This window comes from Vulpes lagopus, chromosome 11 (genome assembly GCF_018345385.1).
Source record: "Vulpes lagopus strain Blue_001 chromosome 11, ASM1834538v1, whole genome shotgun sequence".
Classification (NCBI taxonomy): Eukaryota; Metazoa; Chordata; class Mammalia; order Carnivora; family Canidae; genus Vulpes; species Vulpes lagopus.
In genome coordinates, this window is record NC_054834.1 from 48559123 (window position 1) to 48578224 (window position 19102).

The 19102-nt window shown below is 51.2% G+C and overlaps 1 protein-coding gene across 15 annotated transcripts in view; it reads left to right on the forward strand.

Moving 5' to 3' along the window:
• Nucleotides 1-19102, forward strand: part of PLEKHA6 (pleckstrin homology domain containing A6) — a 140105-nt gene that overhangs the window by 83182 nt on the left and 37821 nt on the right. For 14 of the 15 annotated variants that reach the window (XM_041722822.1, XM_041722821.1, XM_041722825.1 and 11 more), the window contains 3 exons: nucleotides 12704-12784; nucleotides 13486-13600; nucleotides 18840-18944. In XM_041722822.1, the coding sequence (XP_041578756.1) occupies nucleotides 12704-12784; nucleotides 13486-13600; nucleotides 18840-18944 (301 nt within the window). Of the gene's footprint in view, nucleotides 1-570; nucleotides 756-12703; nucleotides 12785-13485; nucleotides 13601-18839; nucleotides 18945-19102 lie in introns of those variants that run through there. The other variant, XM_041722831.1, reaches the window with a different exon arrangement.

The window sequence follows — 19102 nt, forward strand, 5'->3', positions numbered from 1 at the left end:
CTGTATCCTCTAAAGATGCAAAAAAACAAAAACAAAACACACACACAACAGAACACAATTTCTGCAACTCAGACATATAAAGAAGACCACCTGTGGCTGGCATTGTTTATGTAGATACAAACAACCCTTTGCCTGTCAAGGTGTTTCATTTCTTGGTTTCTATTCAACTCTTGGTTCCACTCTCCAAACTCCTGAGTGAGGCCAGGAATTACGAAGGCAAAGAAACCCTGTAGCTAGACAGCCAGGAGCTGAAATGCCTAGAAGCCTTCAAGGATTGTTCACTGTACCCCAGCAGAGAAGCTGGAGGTGCATGCATCCACCTGAAACCACCTTCCCACCGCTTCCCGTCCCAGGGCGAGGGATGCCTTGGACTACCTTTGTCTGTTCTCCTTCCTCCAGGAATAAATAAAAATATCGTCCCTTCCCCCAATCCTGGCTCCTCGATTGGCCTGCCAGGCAAATATTTCATAATGTGGGCTCATCCAATTGGGCACCATGCCAGAGCCAAGCGCCTCAGGTTGCGAGTGTGCTCCAATCAGGCGGGGCAAGCCTGGGTGGGACTAGAGGGCTCTCGCTCTCACATGGGAGGCCGGCATTACTCAGGTGGATGCCTCAAGGTGGGAGTTGCCACTTGCCTGGGGCTGGGAAGAGGGGACAGCGCTGTCCATCAGCCAGCTTGAGCCAACCCAGCACTGAAGGGGTTAAGGCCAGTCAGCCTGTGTGGCTGTTAATGATTGCTACCCACCAGGGACCTGGTAAGTATTAAAGGAAACCTTTTCCCTATTCCTGAGTGTGATAGGAGTCAGGGCAAGAGCAAGCAGAGGGGACGGCTAAGGCGAAGAGCCAGTGAGTGAGTGGTTATCTGTCCGCTGACTGTCTGGGAGGCTCTGGAACAGGTAAGGGAGCACTAGGACAACCCACTCCATCAGGTAAAGCAGGCTTTTGTTACAACTGGATACAAATTCTCAGCTAGGGGCCAGATTTCGTATCATGCTATTAGAAGGAAACGCTGAGGGCGGTTGTAGTCCAAGAGGGTGAGCCACTTGGCACAGAAGCTGGAGATACAAACCATTGTCTGTCCTGGTGCCGAGACAATGGTTTCCTGTGGCCACCCTGCACACAAAGCTGGAGCGGCTGCTCTTCCTCCCTCTCTGAGCCATTGTCTCCAGAGAGGGGCTCAGGAGCCCTGGGCAGAAGTGCCGCGGGCTTCTGGCAGGCTGATTGCTGGGGACTGGCAGGAGGGGAGGCAGAGGGGGCCCAGCCAAAGAGGCTGGGATAGTTGAGGCTCGCCTTCCATCCTTTTTACTCAGAATCAGGTGTGGAGAGGTGGAAGGCAGGGATGGGAGGTGGTGCAGAGAGTTGGCAATGGGGGTGGGGTGGGGTGGGTGGCTCTTAAGTCATTAAGAAGACAGTTTGTCATTTGGGAGCCAGACAAATCCAGAAAAAGAACACCAATCTTTCGGGTTCAGGTGTCTCTTGTTGCCTTTCTCTCAACTTCCTATTCAGGTCGATCCTTCTCTCAGTTTCCAAAACGTGTGTTCTTTGACCCAGGCACCTCCTCCTGACAAGGGTACAGGGAGTATGGACCAGAGCTCCTGGGTTTTGCTGGAGGGGGTAGATGGACTTTTTTCAGCTGAGGGTGGTGTGTGTGTGTGTGTGTGTGTGTGTGTGTGTGCGCGCGCGCGCGCGCGCACGTGTGTGTATATACTCACACATGCACATATGTCAAAAAATGAAAGCCTGATCTGTCTCCAATGCAGAAATGTTGACTTTACCCCCACTTAGCCAGGAGCGCTTTCTGTCCCTGGCCTCTTTCTTGGGATGAAAAAGCTTTGCGGACATGATGATGTTAGGTGGCCCTGGAGGGGTTTGTTGGGTAGGAACAGAGCACTCCCTGTGCCTGTCTTGAAGGCAGATTTGAGAGATAAGGCTAACCCAACCCCCTGGCGGCTTTCTGCTGGTCACTGCCTCTGGCTGGGCTGCCTACAGGCAAACAGAAACCAGGCACAATAAGGGGGAGGGGCCAGGCCTGGGACCCAGAAGGGCAAGAGCAAAAGCAGCCAAGTTTCTGGGCATGTGAGCCAAGAAAGGGGGGAAGTAGAAATGGGAGGAGTGGGGCCACTTGTGTTCTGTCCTGTACTGAAAGAGTAAGCCATACATGGGTCTGGGCCACCTTCCATGCTCATGTTCCCAAGGGGAGACACACCGAGGAACTGGCATTCCCAGGCAAAGAGGGCTTCCTGGGCATGCAACCTGCACAGTCACCCCACAAGCTCAGAAGAGCTTGGTTTAATGCTCTGCTGTTGCCATCCTGACATTCATAATTTTTGAACAAGGGGCTGTACATTTTTATTTTGTTCCAGGCCAGGTGAATTATGTAGGCTGTGCTATCCCCAGGCCCAGCCAGAAGTTGCAACAGCTGCATAGTTGCTCACATGCTCCAACAGGTGTAGGCAGACTCACCTGTTACTCAGGTGTCACTTACCAAGACGGCTCCTGTCCTGGCCAGGACCAGCACAGCATCCTTCTCGCTCCCCTTCTCTCCACTCCCCTCTCCAAACCATTCCGTTTTTCCTTGTTGCAGCTTCCTGCCTGGTCTTCCTTCAGGGCTATTGCCTGGCAGGGGAACAAGGGTGGGGACAGCAGTGTCCCTGACCTGAATCCTTCCTTCCTGTCTCCCTCTTCCCTTTCCTCTGCAGGCCTTACCTGGGCCCTGGGCTGGGGTCTAGGCCTAGGAGTGCCTCTGCGATCTTCCTCCCTTCTCTCAGCCTGGGTGATTGATGAAGGCACTCTGGCACCTGCTTCATGTGCTGTTTGCTTAGGAACAGATTGTTGCCCTGCGATCACCACAGGCTCCAGGTCTGGGTGCTGGGGTGGGGGGCGAGGAGGTGCAGGTTGAGGGGAAGGCAGACTCCCCCGCCCACCCGCAGTCCTTGGTGGCAGCCCCTCCAGCTTTTCTCCACGTGACTGCTCTTCCTTGCTCTAGACTGGAGGACCCTGCAGACCCTGCAGATAACCTCTTTCCTCATCTTCCCTCTGGCCTCTGCCAGGAGTTGGCCAATCCACGAAGGAAAAGGAAGGCAGGGGAGCAACAGTTTGCCACCTCTCTTCTCCCCATCAGCTGGTGCTGCTGTGTAACCTTCTCCCAAGGCTCCACAATCCTGCCCCCAACAGGGCTGTCAGTAAGAACATTTTCAAACCTTGAAGTGGAGTCTTGATGCTTATGATTTAAAATTGATGGGTTATCCAAATTAATTTTGGTGGGACTTTGAAATGTATCATTTGATTTAAAATGTTTAACTTTGTTGTTGGCGGCCACTGATTTCCCTTTATTTTTGGTTTAGCTGAGGACTAGAAGGGTGTCTGTATCCCCTGAGGACCCTGAGCACATATCAGTGGGTAGATGGACAAACTGGTTTGGAAGTAAATGTTTCAGGCAGTCAAAAAATAGCCCCACACTGTCCAGTGGACTGTTACACAGTGGCAGAGTGCACTGTCACTGTCCTGCCCAATGTGGTTGCCCCAGCGACTGGACTGTCCAGCCACACAGTGAGATGGGGCTAGCATGACTGAGGAACTGAAATTTTAATTTTATTTCATTTTCATGACTTAAAATGTAGATAGCCACCTAGGACTCACGGCTCCTGAGTTAGATGGCACGGCTTTGGAATAACACTCTTATGTGATTTCCTTTATTTTATTAATTATAACATCAGCTATTTGCTGAGCAATTATTATGTGCTGAGCATTTTCCTCTGTGCCTTATGTTTGTGATCTTGTTTAACCCAACCACTCTAGTATCACTCCATGTTCCAGATGGCGAAACTAAGACCCAGAAAGGTAAAGTGATCAGTACTGACCAGCCACAGAGACTCTGAACTCTGACACCACTGCTCTCAGCCTTTTCCTTAAGGCTATTGCACACTCTGTCCATCCTTTGTCTCCTCACTTTCCTTTCCTGGGATGGCAGGGCAGTTGGCTACAGTTGTCGTTGATCCACAGAGTTGGGGGGTGGGATGGGGAAGACAGCAATGGCTTTCCCCAGGGACAGCCGTTTTCTGGCTGGTTCCACGGGTGGCCTGTGTTCCCAACTCCCTTTGGATCCTCCCTACAGCAGCCAGCAATCTGAGGAGATTCCTCTGCCCTCAGAGCCTTGGCAAACTCCCCAAGTACATGGCAAGTTCCAGACTCCTTGCTCCTGATTGAAGGAGGTGTTGAGAATTTCCCATAATCCATCTGTGTCTCACATGCCCATTACTCCCAGTCTAGGAGAGATGAGCAGCTGAGACCTCCCTGGAGGGCAGGGACAGACACAGTTCCCCCCACACCCCCAGAGCTGGTGAGGGGCAATACTAACACTAGAGTTTTGCTGTCATCCCACCTGCCTTTGCCCCCTTGCTCATGTGACTTCCTGAGGTGGGGCGCTCCTTCCCCCAGAAGCGGTTGTCCCGGCTCCTGCTCTTCTGTTCCCATTGATTTATTGCTCTCCTCTTCCCCAGACAAAGCCCCTGCTTCATAGACTCTTATCAGAGTCGGCTGGCCAGTTGGGAGGGGCCGCAGAGCAGATGGAACCTGCCTTCACATCCCCCAGCAAGAGAGATTTGAAGCTGAGCCCTCCTGCCTCTCACTAACAATTCAATATCCCAAAGCAGAACAGCACCTGTGCACCACCACCACCACCACCCCCACACCCCCGCACCACCACCACTGTGGCAGGACCCTGGGCCTGCCTCTGCTAGTGCTTCCCCAAACAGCCCTTCTGCTCTTAATGGTGCACGAGGTGGTGGCTGGGGTAGGGCAACAGGGAAGGCCCAGGCGGTGCACAGTGTGTATGTGGCTGCCCTTCCAGAGCTCTGTGCCTAGGCAGGTGCTGTCAGACTAATGTGTATGGGTGCCCCCACTCCACGTCACACACAGTCCCCACAGGGTTATGAGTGAGAGAGTCTGTGGTTCTCATCCCTGTGTTTTTGCAGCCAGCCAGGTGGAGCTGGCTGTCTACCTTCTGAATCATGAAGTTCTTTCCCTCTTCTTTCTTAGAGACCAGGATCTCAGGTGGGACAAATAGCAGGAACTTTGTCTTCTCTTTCCTGTCGCTATAGTTGAGGTAATGGACCTCAGTTACCCTGACTCTAAAATGGGTCTTGCCTTCCTCCCAGTGTGAGGACCAGACTTCGTGAGCTTAATTTTTTCCCTTTGTTCCATTCCCCTTTGTTCACCTGTGTTGTTCACCATGTAAGGCATACTTAGGACCATTGTTTCATTGTTAAAACAAGGAAGCTGAGGTGCCAAACAACTTGACCCTTGCAAATTGCTGCATTGGTAACCGAGAAGGCATTTGTAGCTTTTGAGGGTGTGGAAGGAGGGCCGTCAGCTTGGTTGCATTGCTGTCTGAGCACTTACTTTGTAAAATTCTTTCCCTTGGGGTGGGCTGGGCTGGGCTGGGACTGGTCTCTGTGGGACACCAGAACCAAATCTGCTGAGCTAGGAATGAAGAGAGCTGGTTCCAGTGACCTTGCAGAGGCCTGGAAGCAGACAGCTGGGCTGCCTCAGCTTCTGAAGGGTAGTGGTGTGGGATTCAGCTCAGAGCTGGGGGAAGGGGTAATTAATTATTGCCCTGTCCCTTTACCTCTTGGGACGCTTGCTGACTGCTGGGAGCAGGCCACTTGGAGGCCGAGAGAAGAGCTTGGTGCCTTCCCCCTGCTCCCATCTAGCTTAGCTGGGGCCACTCAGAGGAAGTAGAGAGGAAGTAAAGATGGAGTCAGAACATTAGTGCTTCCTTCATTTCCTTCCCAGAACCACAGTTCTGCACACTTGGAAGAGCTATCGGTGCTCTGGCAGTTAATGCATGGCCATCCCAGGAAAGATATTTCAGCAATTCTTCATCCACCAGAAAGGAGACAAGCCTGGCCTCCCAGAGGGCCCAGTGGTACCCCGATCTCCATGGGGGAGAGGGTGGGCAGGAGGGTGCTTGAGAGGCTTGACAGAGCAGCTCTTTACCAACAAAAAGGAAGAATCTCAACATGTTAATAATGGGCATGGTTATGCCGAGTATCCGTCCTGCTTATCTTCAATTTTCAGAAGGCAAATGGAATCCCACAAATTGAAATAGTGTGAAGATAAGATTATCCAAGCTGGGGTACAAGATCGGCACAGAGAGTCCCCGTGAGGTTCCCAAGTGATATTCACCAGCGCCCACTCGGCTCCACACACATACACAGGCCCGCACATGCACGCGCATGTGCGCGCGCACACACACACACACACACACACACACACACGGTGAACTGTGACCCAGACTAAAGAGTACACACGAGTACTACCCTTACCCTGCTGTTCGAGGGTAAGGGCAAGGACTGGCAGGTGATACGAAGAGAGACCAGAGAAGGACATAGTGGGGAAGGGAGGAAACTGGGCTCTGGTGCCCTGGTTTGCCATCTCCATCCCTTGGCTACTGAGCCAGCTCATCTGCTTTATGAGTGAGGTAGGGGCCAAGCTCTGGTAGATGTCCCCCCAGCACCCTGTAACTGGCCATACTAGGTAAGGAAAATGACTTTGGGCTCTTTGGGGGTGGGGATGGGGGTTGTGAAGATAGGCAGAGTTAAGCAGGAAAGAGGGTAGCACAAGTCTTCCCTCCTGGACACTCAGCCCCATGGCCTAGCATTGTAGGACATCCCAAGCTTGCCTGGGGGAGAACACCCTGTTCTTGACATTTTGGAAATTACTGTGGCATGGGAGGGGGGAGGGTGCAAGGGCAGAGAGGAGAGGAGAGAAGCAGTACGAATGTACGGCTGGCAGCTGGGTCTCCAGAGCCGCCCTAACTGGAATTTTTGCTCTGTAGGCAGCACGTGGAAAAGACCATGCCGTGTAGAGGGGCTCCTTCTCACCTGCAGATACCCAGAAGTGCCACCGGGGCCTGACCTCTTTTGGCCTCTTCTCTGTGGCAGCAATTGGCAGGAGGACAGAGGGACTTTGGTGGGGAGAAGCTGGCTGGGGTGGTGTATTTTTCTCTAAGAATGACCGGGAGAGCTTCAGGATTCAGGCGCACCAGCACTGTTGGAAACGTCGACCGAGCTGGTTTTAATTGGAACAGAACCGAGCTGGTTTTAATTGGAACAGAATGCTGGAGCAGATAAAGCTCCTTGAAGGGGGAGGTGGGGAGCAGGAGCCAAACCTCTCCCTACTTTCCCCACCTCTGTCAGCAGCAGCAGTCCTCTCTGGAGCACAGATAGTCTTGCTTGGAATTTGCTAGCTGGGGAAAAGAAGGAAGTGGGAGGGATGAGCCACAGGCAGCCCTCCTTCCCACTGGCCCCGTGTCCTTTCCCCACCAAATGAGCTGTGATGCCAGAAGCCAAAGTGCTCTCAGGATAGGGAAGCCTTGCCAGGGCTAATTCTCTGTCAGCAGATTCTCAGGAGCTATGGAAATGAAGCAGCTTGGTGGAGGGCAGATAATCAGGAGGTGCCCAGAGGGCAGGAGGAGTGGAGTGTATTTTCCTAGTTGTTCAGTATCTATCACGGTGGAGCTCCAGGTGTCCAGCCTGGGTGTGCAAACACGCATGCCCTGCAAGGGGTCATGAAGACTCGGGCTGAATTTGCTGCTTTTGTGTCTTGTTTTGTTTCACATTTGCTGCTTTTGACTGCGTGGTGCCAGGTAGCCCTCCAGGTACATGCTGATTCTTGGGGAGGATGTTTGGAGACAAATCACTACTTGGTTATCTCTGTGGTGAGGCTGTCACTAGGACCTAAAGGCCACTGTATCGAAGTAGGAAAGCCTTGACTAGATAGAGAGAGGGATGCTTGCAAAGTGGGTAGGATTGGCCTCTGTTCTTTGTAATTTATTGGCATTGGCACTTCTGGAATGCCAGCCCCCTTCCACTCCGCATGCACAACCCCTGCCCCATATGTGGCCTCCTTAGGAGTGTTTTTCATTTTCTAGCTCCGGCACCTGGCATATGTCTTGATTTTTTTTTAAGCAAAATAGTCATAGCCATTATCTCTTATGCATAAAATATTTCACATTTTGAAAGTTCACAGCTATTATTTCATAGAATTAGAAGCTACCTCAATCTTTGAGAAAATGAAGAACCAAAGAAGTCAATGTCACACTGCTAATTCATGCTGGGTCTTCGACTGAAAGCCTGGTTTTGCCAAATTCTCCCTTCACTGATGGCACTGCCATTGAGGCCACCTTCTTAGATACAGCAGATATGGTGACCACCTAGTGGGTGACCCAGCAGGTTGTCCCTGCTTCCGCACAAAATCTCCTCTACTACTTGAGATGCTCCCCCTTTACCGGTGAATTCAGGAGGTCCATCTGGAGATGAGTTTGTAACCATTTGTCCCTGATAAATGGAGACCTTGACATTCCACCCCCCACCCCCAGAAAAGGAAAGAAGAGTGAAGAAAACTTGTTACCTAGCCTTGTTTTCCTTTTTAACTGGTAAATTCTTCCTGACGTCTCACCTAAAACGAAAGCCTGTCAATTCTGTGCAGTTTAGTGGTGAAAGAAAAGAACCCCAGCTAGGCATCCTGCCTGCCTGAACCCTGAGGGTTTCTGAGGGCTCACCAAGCAGGGGGAGCCCCTGAGCCTTCATCCCTCCTGCCGTGCACTGATTTCACTGAGCATGGGAGAGGTAATTTAACTTACAACTTAAGCAAAGCCTGTGGGAGGCCCCTGAGCTCAGCTTGAAAAGAAAGGGGGTATTTTTGCCTTCTAGAGGAAGAAAACTCATTTTCCCAATGCACCCCCACCCCCTCCTCCTGTGCATATGAGCTTAATTTTCTTCCTCTCCTAATGAAGATGGATCAAAGCCAAGCTATATATTCAAGAGGGAGCCAGGCAGGGGAGCTGAGTGAGGGGGTGAGGGGGCAGAAACAGAGCTTCTCTCGCAGAGAGGAAGTAATTAATTTTAAGAGAAGGCAAAGATAGAGAAGCTCTTGGTAATAGAGCGTCGAACTCCAAATGCAGGTGGCTAAAATGAAGTCAGAGCCTGGCGAGTTTCTTTGTTTGTTCATTCACTCCTTGATTCAACAAATATTTATTAGGCACCTATTGTGCACAGGCGGAGACCTCGGGGTGGCATCAGGAGCGAGCCCAGATGCCCATAACCATAGCAGGGCTTGGGTAATCGGACGGAGAATGGGAGAGGTAGGATCTGGCAACTGAAGCCTCTTGTCACCATGTGCAAAAATACCACAGAAAGGTTGAACCCATTGACTGTCTGGGTTTAGGATTCGCTACTTAAGTAGCAGCAGCTGTTGACGCCAGCTACATCCAACCAGCTGGTCTCCTCACGGGTTCAGTAGCAATGTTGTCCATTCGCTTCTCCATTCACTGATTGCACTGTTCTCTGACTGAGTTCTGACCTCAATCCAAGAAATTAGATTAGCCCTTCCCTTTCAGTGTCTGTTGTGACATCATGACAGGCTATGATGACAACAGGCTGCCTGGTGCTGCTATAAAGAACCATGTTGGCCAGAAAGGATCCTGTCACCTGAAGACAGAAATGGAATGATACAGAAAGCCAGAGGGGCTGACATATGATTTCAAAACAGCACATCCTGGCAGCAGAAGGTAACAGTGGGTCTGGAGCCTCCTTTGCTAGAAGCCTTTATGAACAGCCAGGACACTTAAGAGATTGATTGCAGACTGAACTTGCCTGGAGGCAGAGGGCTGGAAGACATGACGACCTTCAGAAGGCCCTCGCAGTCCAAGGACCCTAAGACACAGGGGGCACTAGGAAAGGGGGAGATCTGACTGTCTTCCGCCACTGGGGGGTTCAGGGAACGTCGCCGTGATGCAGACCTCCTGGGCCCTGAGCAGATCTGATGGCAGGCAGCTGGGACTTATCATATGGCATCTGGGAAGATTTTCAGAAGTAGACACATGGTGACCCCCTCTGAGCCCTGTTTGATGCCCTCTTCATCACAAGCTTCAGGGGGAAGCTTTCCTTTCCGTTCACCAGAGCCAAGAAGCCGGGTCCTTGCCACCAGCTCCGGTTCTACGGCACCCACGCCCGTGTGCACCACATGCCCCTCAGCTGGACCCCAGGCAGAAGGCAGGCGCTGTGTCTTAAGGGAGCAGCGCGCCGGGGGACGCCGCACAGAGGCCCCGCTCGCTGCGCCCTGTCTGCACAGAAGTCTGGGCAAGCTAAGAGGAGTGTAGAAAGTTCATCTGAGCTGCCAGGCAGCGGCGGCAGCAGTGACGACAGCGGCATGCATCTGGAGCCTCCTTTAACCCCTGTGCCCACAGGAGCAGAAGGGGCTCTGAGAGGCATGTTGCCTTCAGCCCAGGGGCCCGTGTTCTGGGCTGGGGGGCCAGGAGGCAGGGAGACTGCCTTCCTGCAGGTCGGGCTGGCTGAGCGTCTGCCGTGCAGATGGGAATGCAGCCCCAGACTGCTCTGCCCGCCCAGCTACTCTGTGTCCTTAGCTCAGTGAGGTCGGGCTACCTGGAAGTTGTACACCTGCTCCGCGCACGCCCGCCTCTCTATTTCAGCATTTTCTCCTCGGGGACCTGAACCGGGAGGATTTCATCCTTGCTCACTTATTCTGCCTCCAGCACTCAAACGGCAGCACTGGCGCTGGATGCTAGGAAGCCACAGGCCCTCCCTAGGACACCTGGGCACCCCCCACCACCACCTGGGGAGATCCCCTCCCCCCACCAGCACCAGAGCCAGGAGGAGGGGGATCCAGCAGTGCCTGCCTCTCGCCCTGAGCTGGGGCACCCAGACCGGAGGAGGACTTACTTCTCGGAGGGATGGTAGGAGCAGGGTGGCTGGCAGGTCCTCTGAGGCTGCCGAACAGGGAACAGAGCTGCCAAAAGGATGTTGAAGTTTCGGGCTGATCGACGGGTCAGGTAGGGATTTCTTCAGTGGACTGTGAGCGGCATTCAGTGAGCAGGTGGGGGGCAGCTCGTTGGGCTGGGGGCTTCAGAGTGAGGGCCCTGCCGGGCCTGACCTGGAGAAGGGAGAAGAGTTAGGTCAATGGCTGCTGCATTGCAGTGCTTGTGAAGGGGAAGCTATTTTGAAATTGGTAGCGCCGGGATGGAGAGAGGACGTCATTTGTAGGGGTTGCTGGGTAGGAGAGTCTGGGGCAGGGAAGAATTCGCTGTACCTTGAGAGACCTGTGCCGGCTGACAGCAGATTGTGTGTGTGCCTCTGTGTGTGTGTGTGTGTGTGTGTGTGTGTCTGTCTGTCTGTCTGTCTATACCAGTGCCTGTGGGGAAGGTTCCAGCAGTTAGCACAGGAACATGTAGAGCAGAAGGGGCCTGGGGGGTGGACGTGGGAGGTGGGGAGCAGGCGCTCTGTGCCACCGGGAAAAGCAGAGATGTTGGCACCTTGAGCACCTTATTTTCACAGACTGCTCACCCCCAGGAAGGGGGAGAGCCAGGGATGGGGAGGACTGGAAACAGCTACCATTTCTTGCAAAGATGCCCTGCAGTTAAGTTAAAGAGAGCATCCCTGTCAGAGGGAGGAGGAAATAAAGTTTGGGAAGCGGGGAGTAGGTTAGCAACGTGCTGGAGGTAGAGCCCAGGCCTGGAGGCTCGCTTTCCTTGGTGGCAGCTGGTGTGCCACCTGCCAAGCAACCCTGGCTGTTCGTTGTAAGAGAGCTCAAGTGGCCTGGTGTTAGGACCCCCGAGCTTGGTGTGGCCTCAGCAGGCTCTGTCCAGGTGCTTGCCTCTAAGGGTAGATTCAGCCTGTTGTGGGCTCTCCCTATTTCTGGAGAGAGATGTGTAAAGAGGACCTTAAAACCCATCCAGTCCCTCCACTGGCTGGATGCTGGAATCCTACAACACACTTGCCAAGTGGTCACCTGCTTGCAGAATCCATCTCAAATGGCTGCCATTTGTGGCTTAGACCCACGGCACCAGCCCCCCTCCTAGTTCTATCTGCTACCCTTCCTCCCCTATCTCCCCCCAAAGCCACCAGGAAACTAGCCTGACATTCAGCCAGCCAGAGAGCCACAGCAGGACTTCCCAAAGACACATCCATGACTCTGCTCCGCATCTGCCTCTGCACAGACCCTGCTTCCTGGCAGGCTGTCCTCCCGGCACCCCACCCCACTCCCAGGCCACAGCATCCCTTAATTAGATCTGACTGTTGAGCCGGCACTAACCTCAGTGCCCAACAGGCCCTGAGGCCTCAGCTACATTCCAGCCCCTTAGAGGCAGAAAGCCTAGACTCGGAATAAGAACGGGGCCCCAGCCCAGGCTCAGGGATGGAGTTTCTGGATCTCTGGTTTTCCTTAAAGAAAGAGATGCTACATAAAATAGAAGGAGTCCAAGGTCACAAGAGAATTCTTTCAGCAAATAATGAGTGAGCAGTTTTTATGTGGAGCACTGGCAGGAGCTGTCCCTGGGAGAGAACCTGCCACACAGGAAGTCTTGGCTGCTGGAGGCACCCACCCCCACCCACTCATGCGCACTGTCACCACTGAAGGGGTTAAGTGGGGCTTATTTCCATTCTCTATCTGCAGTTAGCACTGACTAGTGAAAGGTGTCTTCCCAACCCCCCACCAACCGCAGCAGCTTTTTTACAGCCCAGCCCTCCAGCCTGCCTCTCCTGGATGGCAGAGGAACCGAGGGACCATGTTCTACGGGGTCACCCCTCCCTGCCACTGCCCAGGGCCTGCCTACCCTTTGCCTTGTACCTCTTGGAGAAGGAAGAGGATCTTTATCACAACTTCTGTCTGTTCTTTGCCTCTACAGCCACAATGAAAGACGGAACACATTTCTACACCCAGTGACTGGCCAGGTCCCAGAAGAAAACAAAAAATTTAACCTAAAAACGTATGTCTGCCCCTGTGAGCTGCTTGACCTTTCCACCCTTCACAGCCTACTCCACCCCCCTCCACCCACTTTGCAGCTGGGAAAGGAAGGGACCTGATGGAGAGCAGAGGGACTTAGGGTCTCTAACCCCAGTCCTGAGAAATGGAAGCTTCTGAGGGTCATCTAGCTCCATTGCCTCACCTACTTTTCCTAGTATCTCCCACATCTCAGGCTGATGCCTCCCACAGGTTGCGCTGGAAAGACTGAGACAGGTCCAAGATGGGCCTATCACCCAGGGGCCTTTGAAGGAAGTGCTGAGGGAAGCTGATAGAACCCTGAGAGCCAAATGAGAATTCCTCTCACTGTGTATTTTGGCTCAGTGAATGAAAGGGGAAAAAAAAGATAATTAAATGACTCCCATAGTCCACTGAGCCATTGTATCTTTTCAGTTAGAAGGAAAAGGAGTTCCAGAGTCCTGAGGTCTAGTTTTTTTTTTTTTTTTAATTTACAAGAAAGAAAGGAAAATGTCCAAGATTACTGGCATGTGGTCACAGAAGAGTGGTGGGAACAGCTGAGGTGATGTCTTGATAGCACTTAGGGGATCTAATTTTGTGCTGATGCTGGAACAGTGGGTGGCAGGGTGGGGAATACGGATGGGGCCTTTCTGTTCTTTCTGGATTTTAACTAGTCTCTTTCTTCTCTTTTGGTCAACTTGAAATCAGATCGGCCTTGGACATGTCCAATAAAGCAGGTGGAAAACGCCCGGCTATCACCAACAGTGACGTATCCAACCTCAACATGGTGTCCGAGGTCCCCTCAGAGCGTCCCGGTGTCCGGGTGAGTCTGGCCCCCAAGGCAAGCTGGCAGGCAGGAATTCTAGGAAACCTATGAACCTGTCCAGCTGTTTCTATAGGCTCTAAAAAGCAGGTGAGGTGATACTAAAGGAGTGGAGAGTGGGAAGGGAAGATGAGTCATACCAGAACTTTGTAGGACACCAATCTCTAGACCAGAGTTTCTCAACCTCAGCACTGTTAGCATTTGGGGCCAGATGGTTCTTTGTGATGTGGGACTGTCCTTTCACTGTAGGATGTCGAGCAGTGTCCTTGGCCTATACATGCCAGTAGCACCTGCCCCGTGACAACCAATGTCTCTAGACATTGTTAAATGCCTCTTGTGTGACAAAATTGCCCTGTCCCCTGCCCATTGAGAACCACCGATTTAGAGGAACAGCAAAAGAGGAATAATTCATGAAGGATATGACAATCAAGAACTCAGAAAGGAAGGAGGGCCTCAGGAGGAAGAAGTAATCCAGTAGAATGTGTAATCCAGAAGAAGAATGTGGCACAGATGTAGAATAAGATAAGGGCTGACTCTATCCATGGAGTTTAACAGTGGAAACTATGGGCAGCCCCAGTGGCCCAGCAGTTTAGCACCACCTTCAGCCAGGGGTGTGATCCTGGAGATCTGAGATCGAGTCTCTTGTCGGGCTCCCTGCATGGAGCCTGCTTCTCCTTCTGCCTGTGTCTCTGCCTCTCACAAATAAATAAATTAAATCTTTAAAAACAAAACAAAATAAAACAATGAGACCATGACAAGCGGTAGGATGAGGGCAGAAGGCAAGCTGGAGAGAGCTAAAGGAGAGATGGGAGGGGAGATGGAGAGCCGATGAGGAGTAGGAGGAACTAGTCTTCTAAGGACCCAGACGGTAAGTGGTGGTATAGTCATACAACGAAGTGCTCTCCCAAAATTAAATTGGACTGGAGGATAAATCTTGAAAATGTAATGTTGAGTAAGAAGCAGGTTGCAGACTATGAAAAACGTGATATTATTTATGTGAAATGTCCTACATGAAAGCAATATGACAGATGTACATGCTTGCAGTACAAGCATGTAACCATGGACAAGGCAGACTAGTTCTGGGTCACCAGTAGCCTCTAGGAAGGAAGAAAGGTAATGAGATTGAGGAGTGGCTCAGAGGGAGTTTCAGCTCTATTTGTCATGTTTTATTAAGGGGAGGAAACCCAACATGTAGTGTTAATTTATTCTCTACTTTTCTGAAATATTTGAAATATTGAAAAATCTATATTTAAAAAAAAAAACTTGACTGTTGGGAGAATGAGGGGCAGGAGTTAAAAGCTAGAAGATATGCAGGATGGCAGGAAGTCTTCTTGGCCCATTTTGTTTTGTCTCAAGATGTGCGATTAGGAAGGGGAATGGCCCAGCAGATAGGTTCAGGAGGAAGGGGACAGCCGTGTGTCTCATTTCCATGGAGACAGAATTCAGATGCAGAGGTGCTATTAGCCTGCATAGGGAAGAGGCACTTCTGAGCTGCATAAAAAAGGTACGTGAAGCTAGGAGGTGCGGGTCTAGGAAGTTAAAGACATTCCCATTTGATATCCTCAACTGCTACAGGGAAGTAGGAGGTAGGGTTTTCTGCAGAGAGGAGTGGGATGGATGGAGAGGCATTGGAGCTTGGGAATATGCCCGAGGTTTGGAGAACAGGAACAGAGGTTGACAAGGGGCATATGAAATATTGTGTGATAATGTCAAAGGATCATCTGAGGTCATAGACTTGACTCTGGGTGGCTACAGACTACAGATGTGTATGGTTTTCTGCCAGCGCTGCTCCCAGCCTGGCTATGAAAGCAGGAAAGGCAGTTGGTTGGATTAGCCTTAGGTGGAGCGTTGCTGGGAGGCTGTGATGGAAAGATAAGGAGGCGAGGGTATGGAGCGCTTGGCAGGAGAAAGGCTGAAGTGGTGAACTCTGGGAGCAGCTTCCAGGCCACAGGGCAGAGGTGACGCGATGGCAGATGACACACTGAGAAGGAAGGGAAGGATTTGAGGATTTGCTTACTCTTTGGGTGGTGAATAACTTCCTCAGGTGCCTCATCCCAGCCTTTTATGTGGAATTTTGCTAGTAAAGTTTAAAAAATAATTTTATCCCCAGCTTAGGGTGCACTTTATAATAAAGCCCAATTTCTTCTTTCCTTCTTCCTGTAAGTATGTACTAAGTGCTTGTGGTACCCAGATACCTTGCTAGGCTATGGTGATGGAGAGATGCACAAGACCCAACTTCCTCCCTACAAAGAGCTCAGAGTCTAGAGAAGGAGCTGGGAAGCCAGCAGCTCCATTGCAGTCTGACAAGCTCTAGACTACAGGAATGGCAGAAAAGAGGGATGGCTCGCTGCAGTGAGGGGGTCTGGGAGGTTTTGTGGAGTCAGAGGGCCTACTCCGGGCCTAAAGGATGAGTGGGATTTGTCAGGAGACAAGGGAAGATGGGGCTCCCCATATCCCCTATGGGAAAGCAAGGTAAGCAAAGTTAGGAGGCATGGGAGAGAACCACCAGGCATTTGGCCTGATGACAAGGGATCCCTCACCTAGAGAAGCAGAAGGCAAGTCGTAGGCCTGGCAAATCCCATGGATCTGTCCTCATGTGCTGTGCTGAGGAATTGAATTCCCTTCTAAGGATGAGAGGTAGTAAGAAATGTTAAGAGAGTGTCATGATGATACGGTGTTTTAGAGAGTAACCTTACTTTGTGATAGAAGGTGTACACCGGGAAGAGATGATGGCCTGAGAGGAAAGAACAGATCCAAGAACCATTAGGAACATATACTCATCCACCCTGTGCAAATGTTATATAAGGAGTGATGAAGGAGGGAACTGTGTAAGGTCATCAGGTCAAGTCACAATCCAGGAGGGTTCTGAGTTCAGGTTTGGCCAACTGGGCGGATTGGAGTACCATTTGCCAGGTGAGAAATACAGAACAGGCTTGGATAGAAAGAGGATGAGGGGGCAGCCGGGCTGGCTCAGCGGTTTGGCGCCGCCTCCAGCCCAGGGCCTGATCCTGGAGACCCGGGATTGAGTCCCGCCTCAGGCTCCCTGCATGGAACCTGCTTCTCCCTCTACCTGTGTCTCTGCCTCTCTCTCTGTATGTCTCTCATGAATAAATAAATAAAATCTTAAAAAAAAGAAAAAAAAGAAAGAGGATGAGTTTGGTTTTGTGCTTTAGTCTTGGTTGGATGACCAGTTACAAAATGGATGGGTGCAAGGAGACAGGTCTGAGATATGGATTAGATGATTTTCAGCATATTGCTGGTAGACGAAGCACCGGGTATAGATGAGATACATAGACAATGTAGAACAAGAAAAACGAGAATTTAAAGTCTGGCTGATGTCCACCAACAGAGTAAAGGCAGAGATTGAGAAGGAGCAGCCACAGATGGAGGAAGGAATACTGTCACAGAAACCAAAAAGAAGAGTTTCAGGAAGGACAGAAAAGTCATGCTGTCCAGTGTTTTTGAATGGCCAAGGACTGAGCAGCTTTAATCCAATGACATTGCAATTGCCACTTCAGGAAAGAGGTGGAGAGGGGATTTAGGAGTAAATGTGAGGAGAGGATGTCAGGACTCTTCCCAGGAGCCTGTTACTGTGGAGGAAGAGAGGGGAAGCAGGGAAGGTGTTACCTGGGGACTGGAAGGGGACGTAGGATTGAGGGTGAGTTCTGGTGAGTGTGGCTTTGTGAGAGGGGGACAGACAGACCGACAGACTGAGGCTTTAGGATGGAGAGAACTGAGTGTGTTTGCTCAGGAGAAGCAGCCAGAGGAGTAGGAAAAGTTGAAGACATATTTGAGAAGAGAGTATCAATGGAGCAAAGTCTCAGGAAATGGTGGGTGGAACATGTTAGCCTTGAAAAGGAGGGCGACAGCTCTTCTTTTGACATTGGAGAGAAAGAGGCAGCAGTGGTAAGGACAGTAATTTTCTAGGTAAAAGGGTGTGAAATTGAGGAAGTGCATGTTTGATGGCCTGGCTAACTCCGTGGAGTGGAGCTGGGTCCACTGTGGGGAGGGTGTCAGGTGCAGGGCTTGGGGTCAGGCAGGGCAGGGAGTGAAATGAGAGGGCTGGGCGGGGCTGAGGTTGGGGACTGGGGCTCTGCGCTGACCCCATCTGTACTGCAGTGTGCTACTCATCTGGCAGAACCATAATCATGGACCATAATCTGGCTGTGAGTACAGGAAGGGGATGATTGATATGATTGCTCAGGGATTTTGAGTTTTTGAGAAGCTCCAGCAATGACAATGGATGGTGTGTTGGAGAGTACAGTTGACTTCTCCCAATGTGGAGCCTGGGCTTCATAGGGAAATAACTGCAACCAGGACATGGCTGATAGATCCAGGAAAAAAAGGAAGGACCGAGGAGCTGGAGATTCCTGTGGAGTAGAAAAAGGTGGTGGTGTTGAGTAATGGAGTGAGAAAGCCCAAAGGATTGGATGGCGTCAGGACATGGGAATACCAGAATTGAAGATGTTAGTGGTGAAGGAGCATGGGCACCTACCAGGTCAAAAGTGCAGCTGTGGGAGTGAGTGTGAGGGTAGCAGCAAATGCTTTTGGAATTGATGCTGTCACAGTACTAATGTTAGGGTATTGGATCAGCCATCATCAAGGACAATGCCCAGTGATAGCAAGACTTAGAATGAAGAGGATGATTGATACCAGAGTCCTAAGGCTCTGACGGAATGATCTAGAAGCTGACAGCGATGAGAAGAGCTGAACAGTGGAATATTAAGGATGCTTCCAGAGAGATTATTGCCAGAATGTGGAAGGATGACAGTGTCCATGTGGCAATAAGGAGCTAGGAGGACCCCTGTGTGTCCTCCCTGCTCCCTGCAATGTCAGACATTCGAGAGTGAGGCTGATGATGCAGGGAATTTACTGGCATTTGAATGGATCCCAGAAAGCATTATGAAAGAGGTGGGGAGTCAGGCAATAGAAGAAAGACAGCCCAGGAGTGAAATGAGAATTCTTATTTTCTCCTTAAAACAACAACAACAACAACATTGAAATCCGTACCGCCGTGAGACAGGTCAGGCTATTATTTTGAGCCCCATTTTAGAGATAAGAAAAAGAGTCAAAGAATTGGAAATCTGTACCCTTGAGTTAGGAACAGATCCAGGAGTCACACCTGGTTCTCTTAGCATGAGGACACCCCAGGTGAGGAGAGAGCTACAGCTCCCCTTCAGGGAGAGCAGAGAGGAAAAGATGAGGAAAGTCAGGCAGGTTTCTCTGTCTGCCTCCCCAGGCAACCCGAACGTCCCGCAAGGCCATCGCCTTTGGGAAGCGCTCACACTCCATGAAGCGTAACCTTAATGCACCTGTCACCAAGGCGGGCTGGCTCTTCAAACAGGTGAGACTTCCTCTGCTGTCCAGTTTCTCCTCATCACTCTGATGCCTCTGTAGTTACAATAATGCCTCCATGTTTTTCTAGAAGCTGGAGAAAAAGGTGGTGACCTCCTATGGACTATTTTTGGGAGGTTATATCTCTGTGAATGAATCTCCTACTTT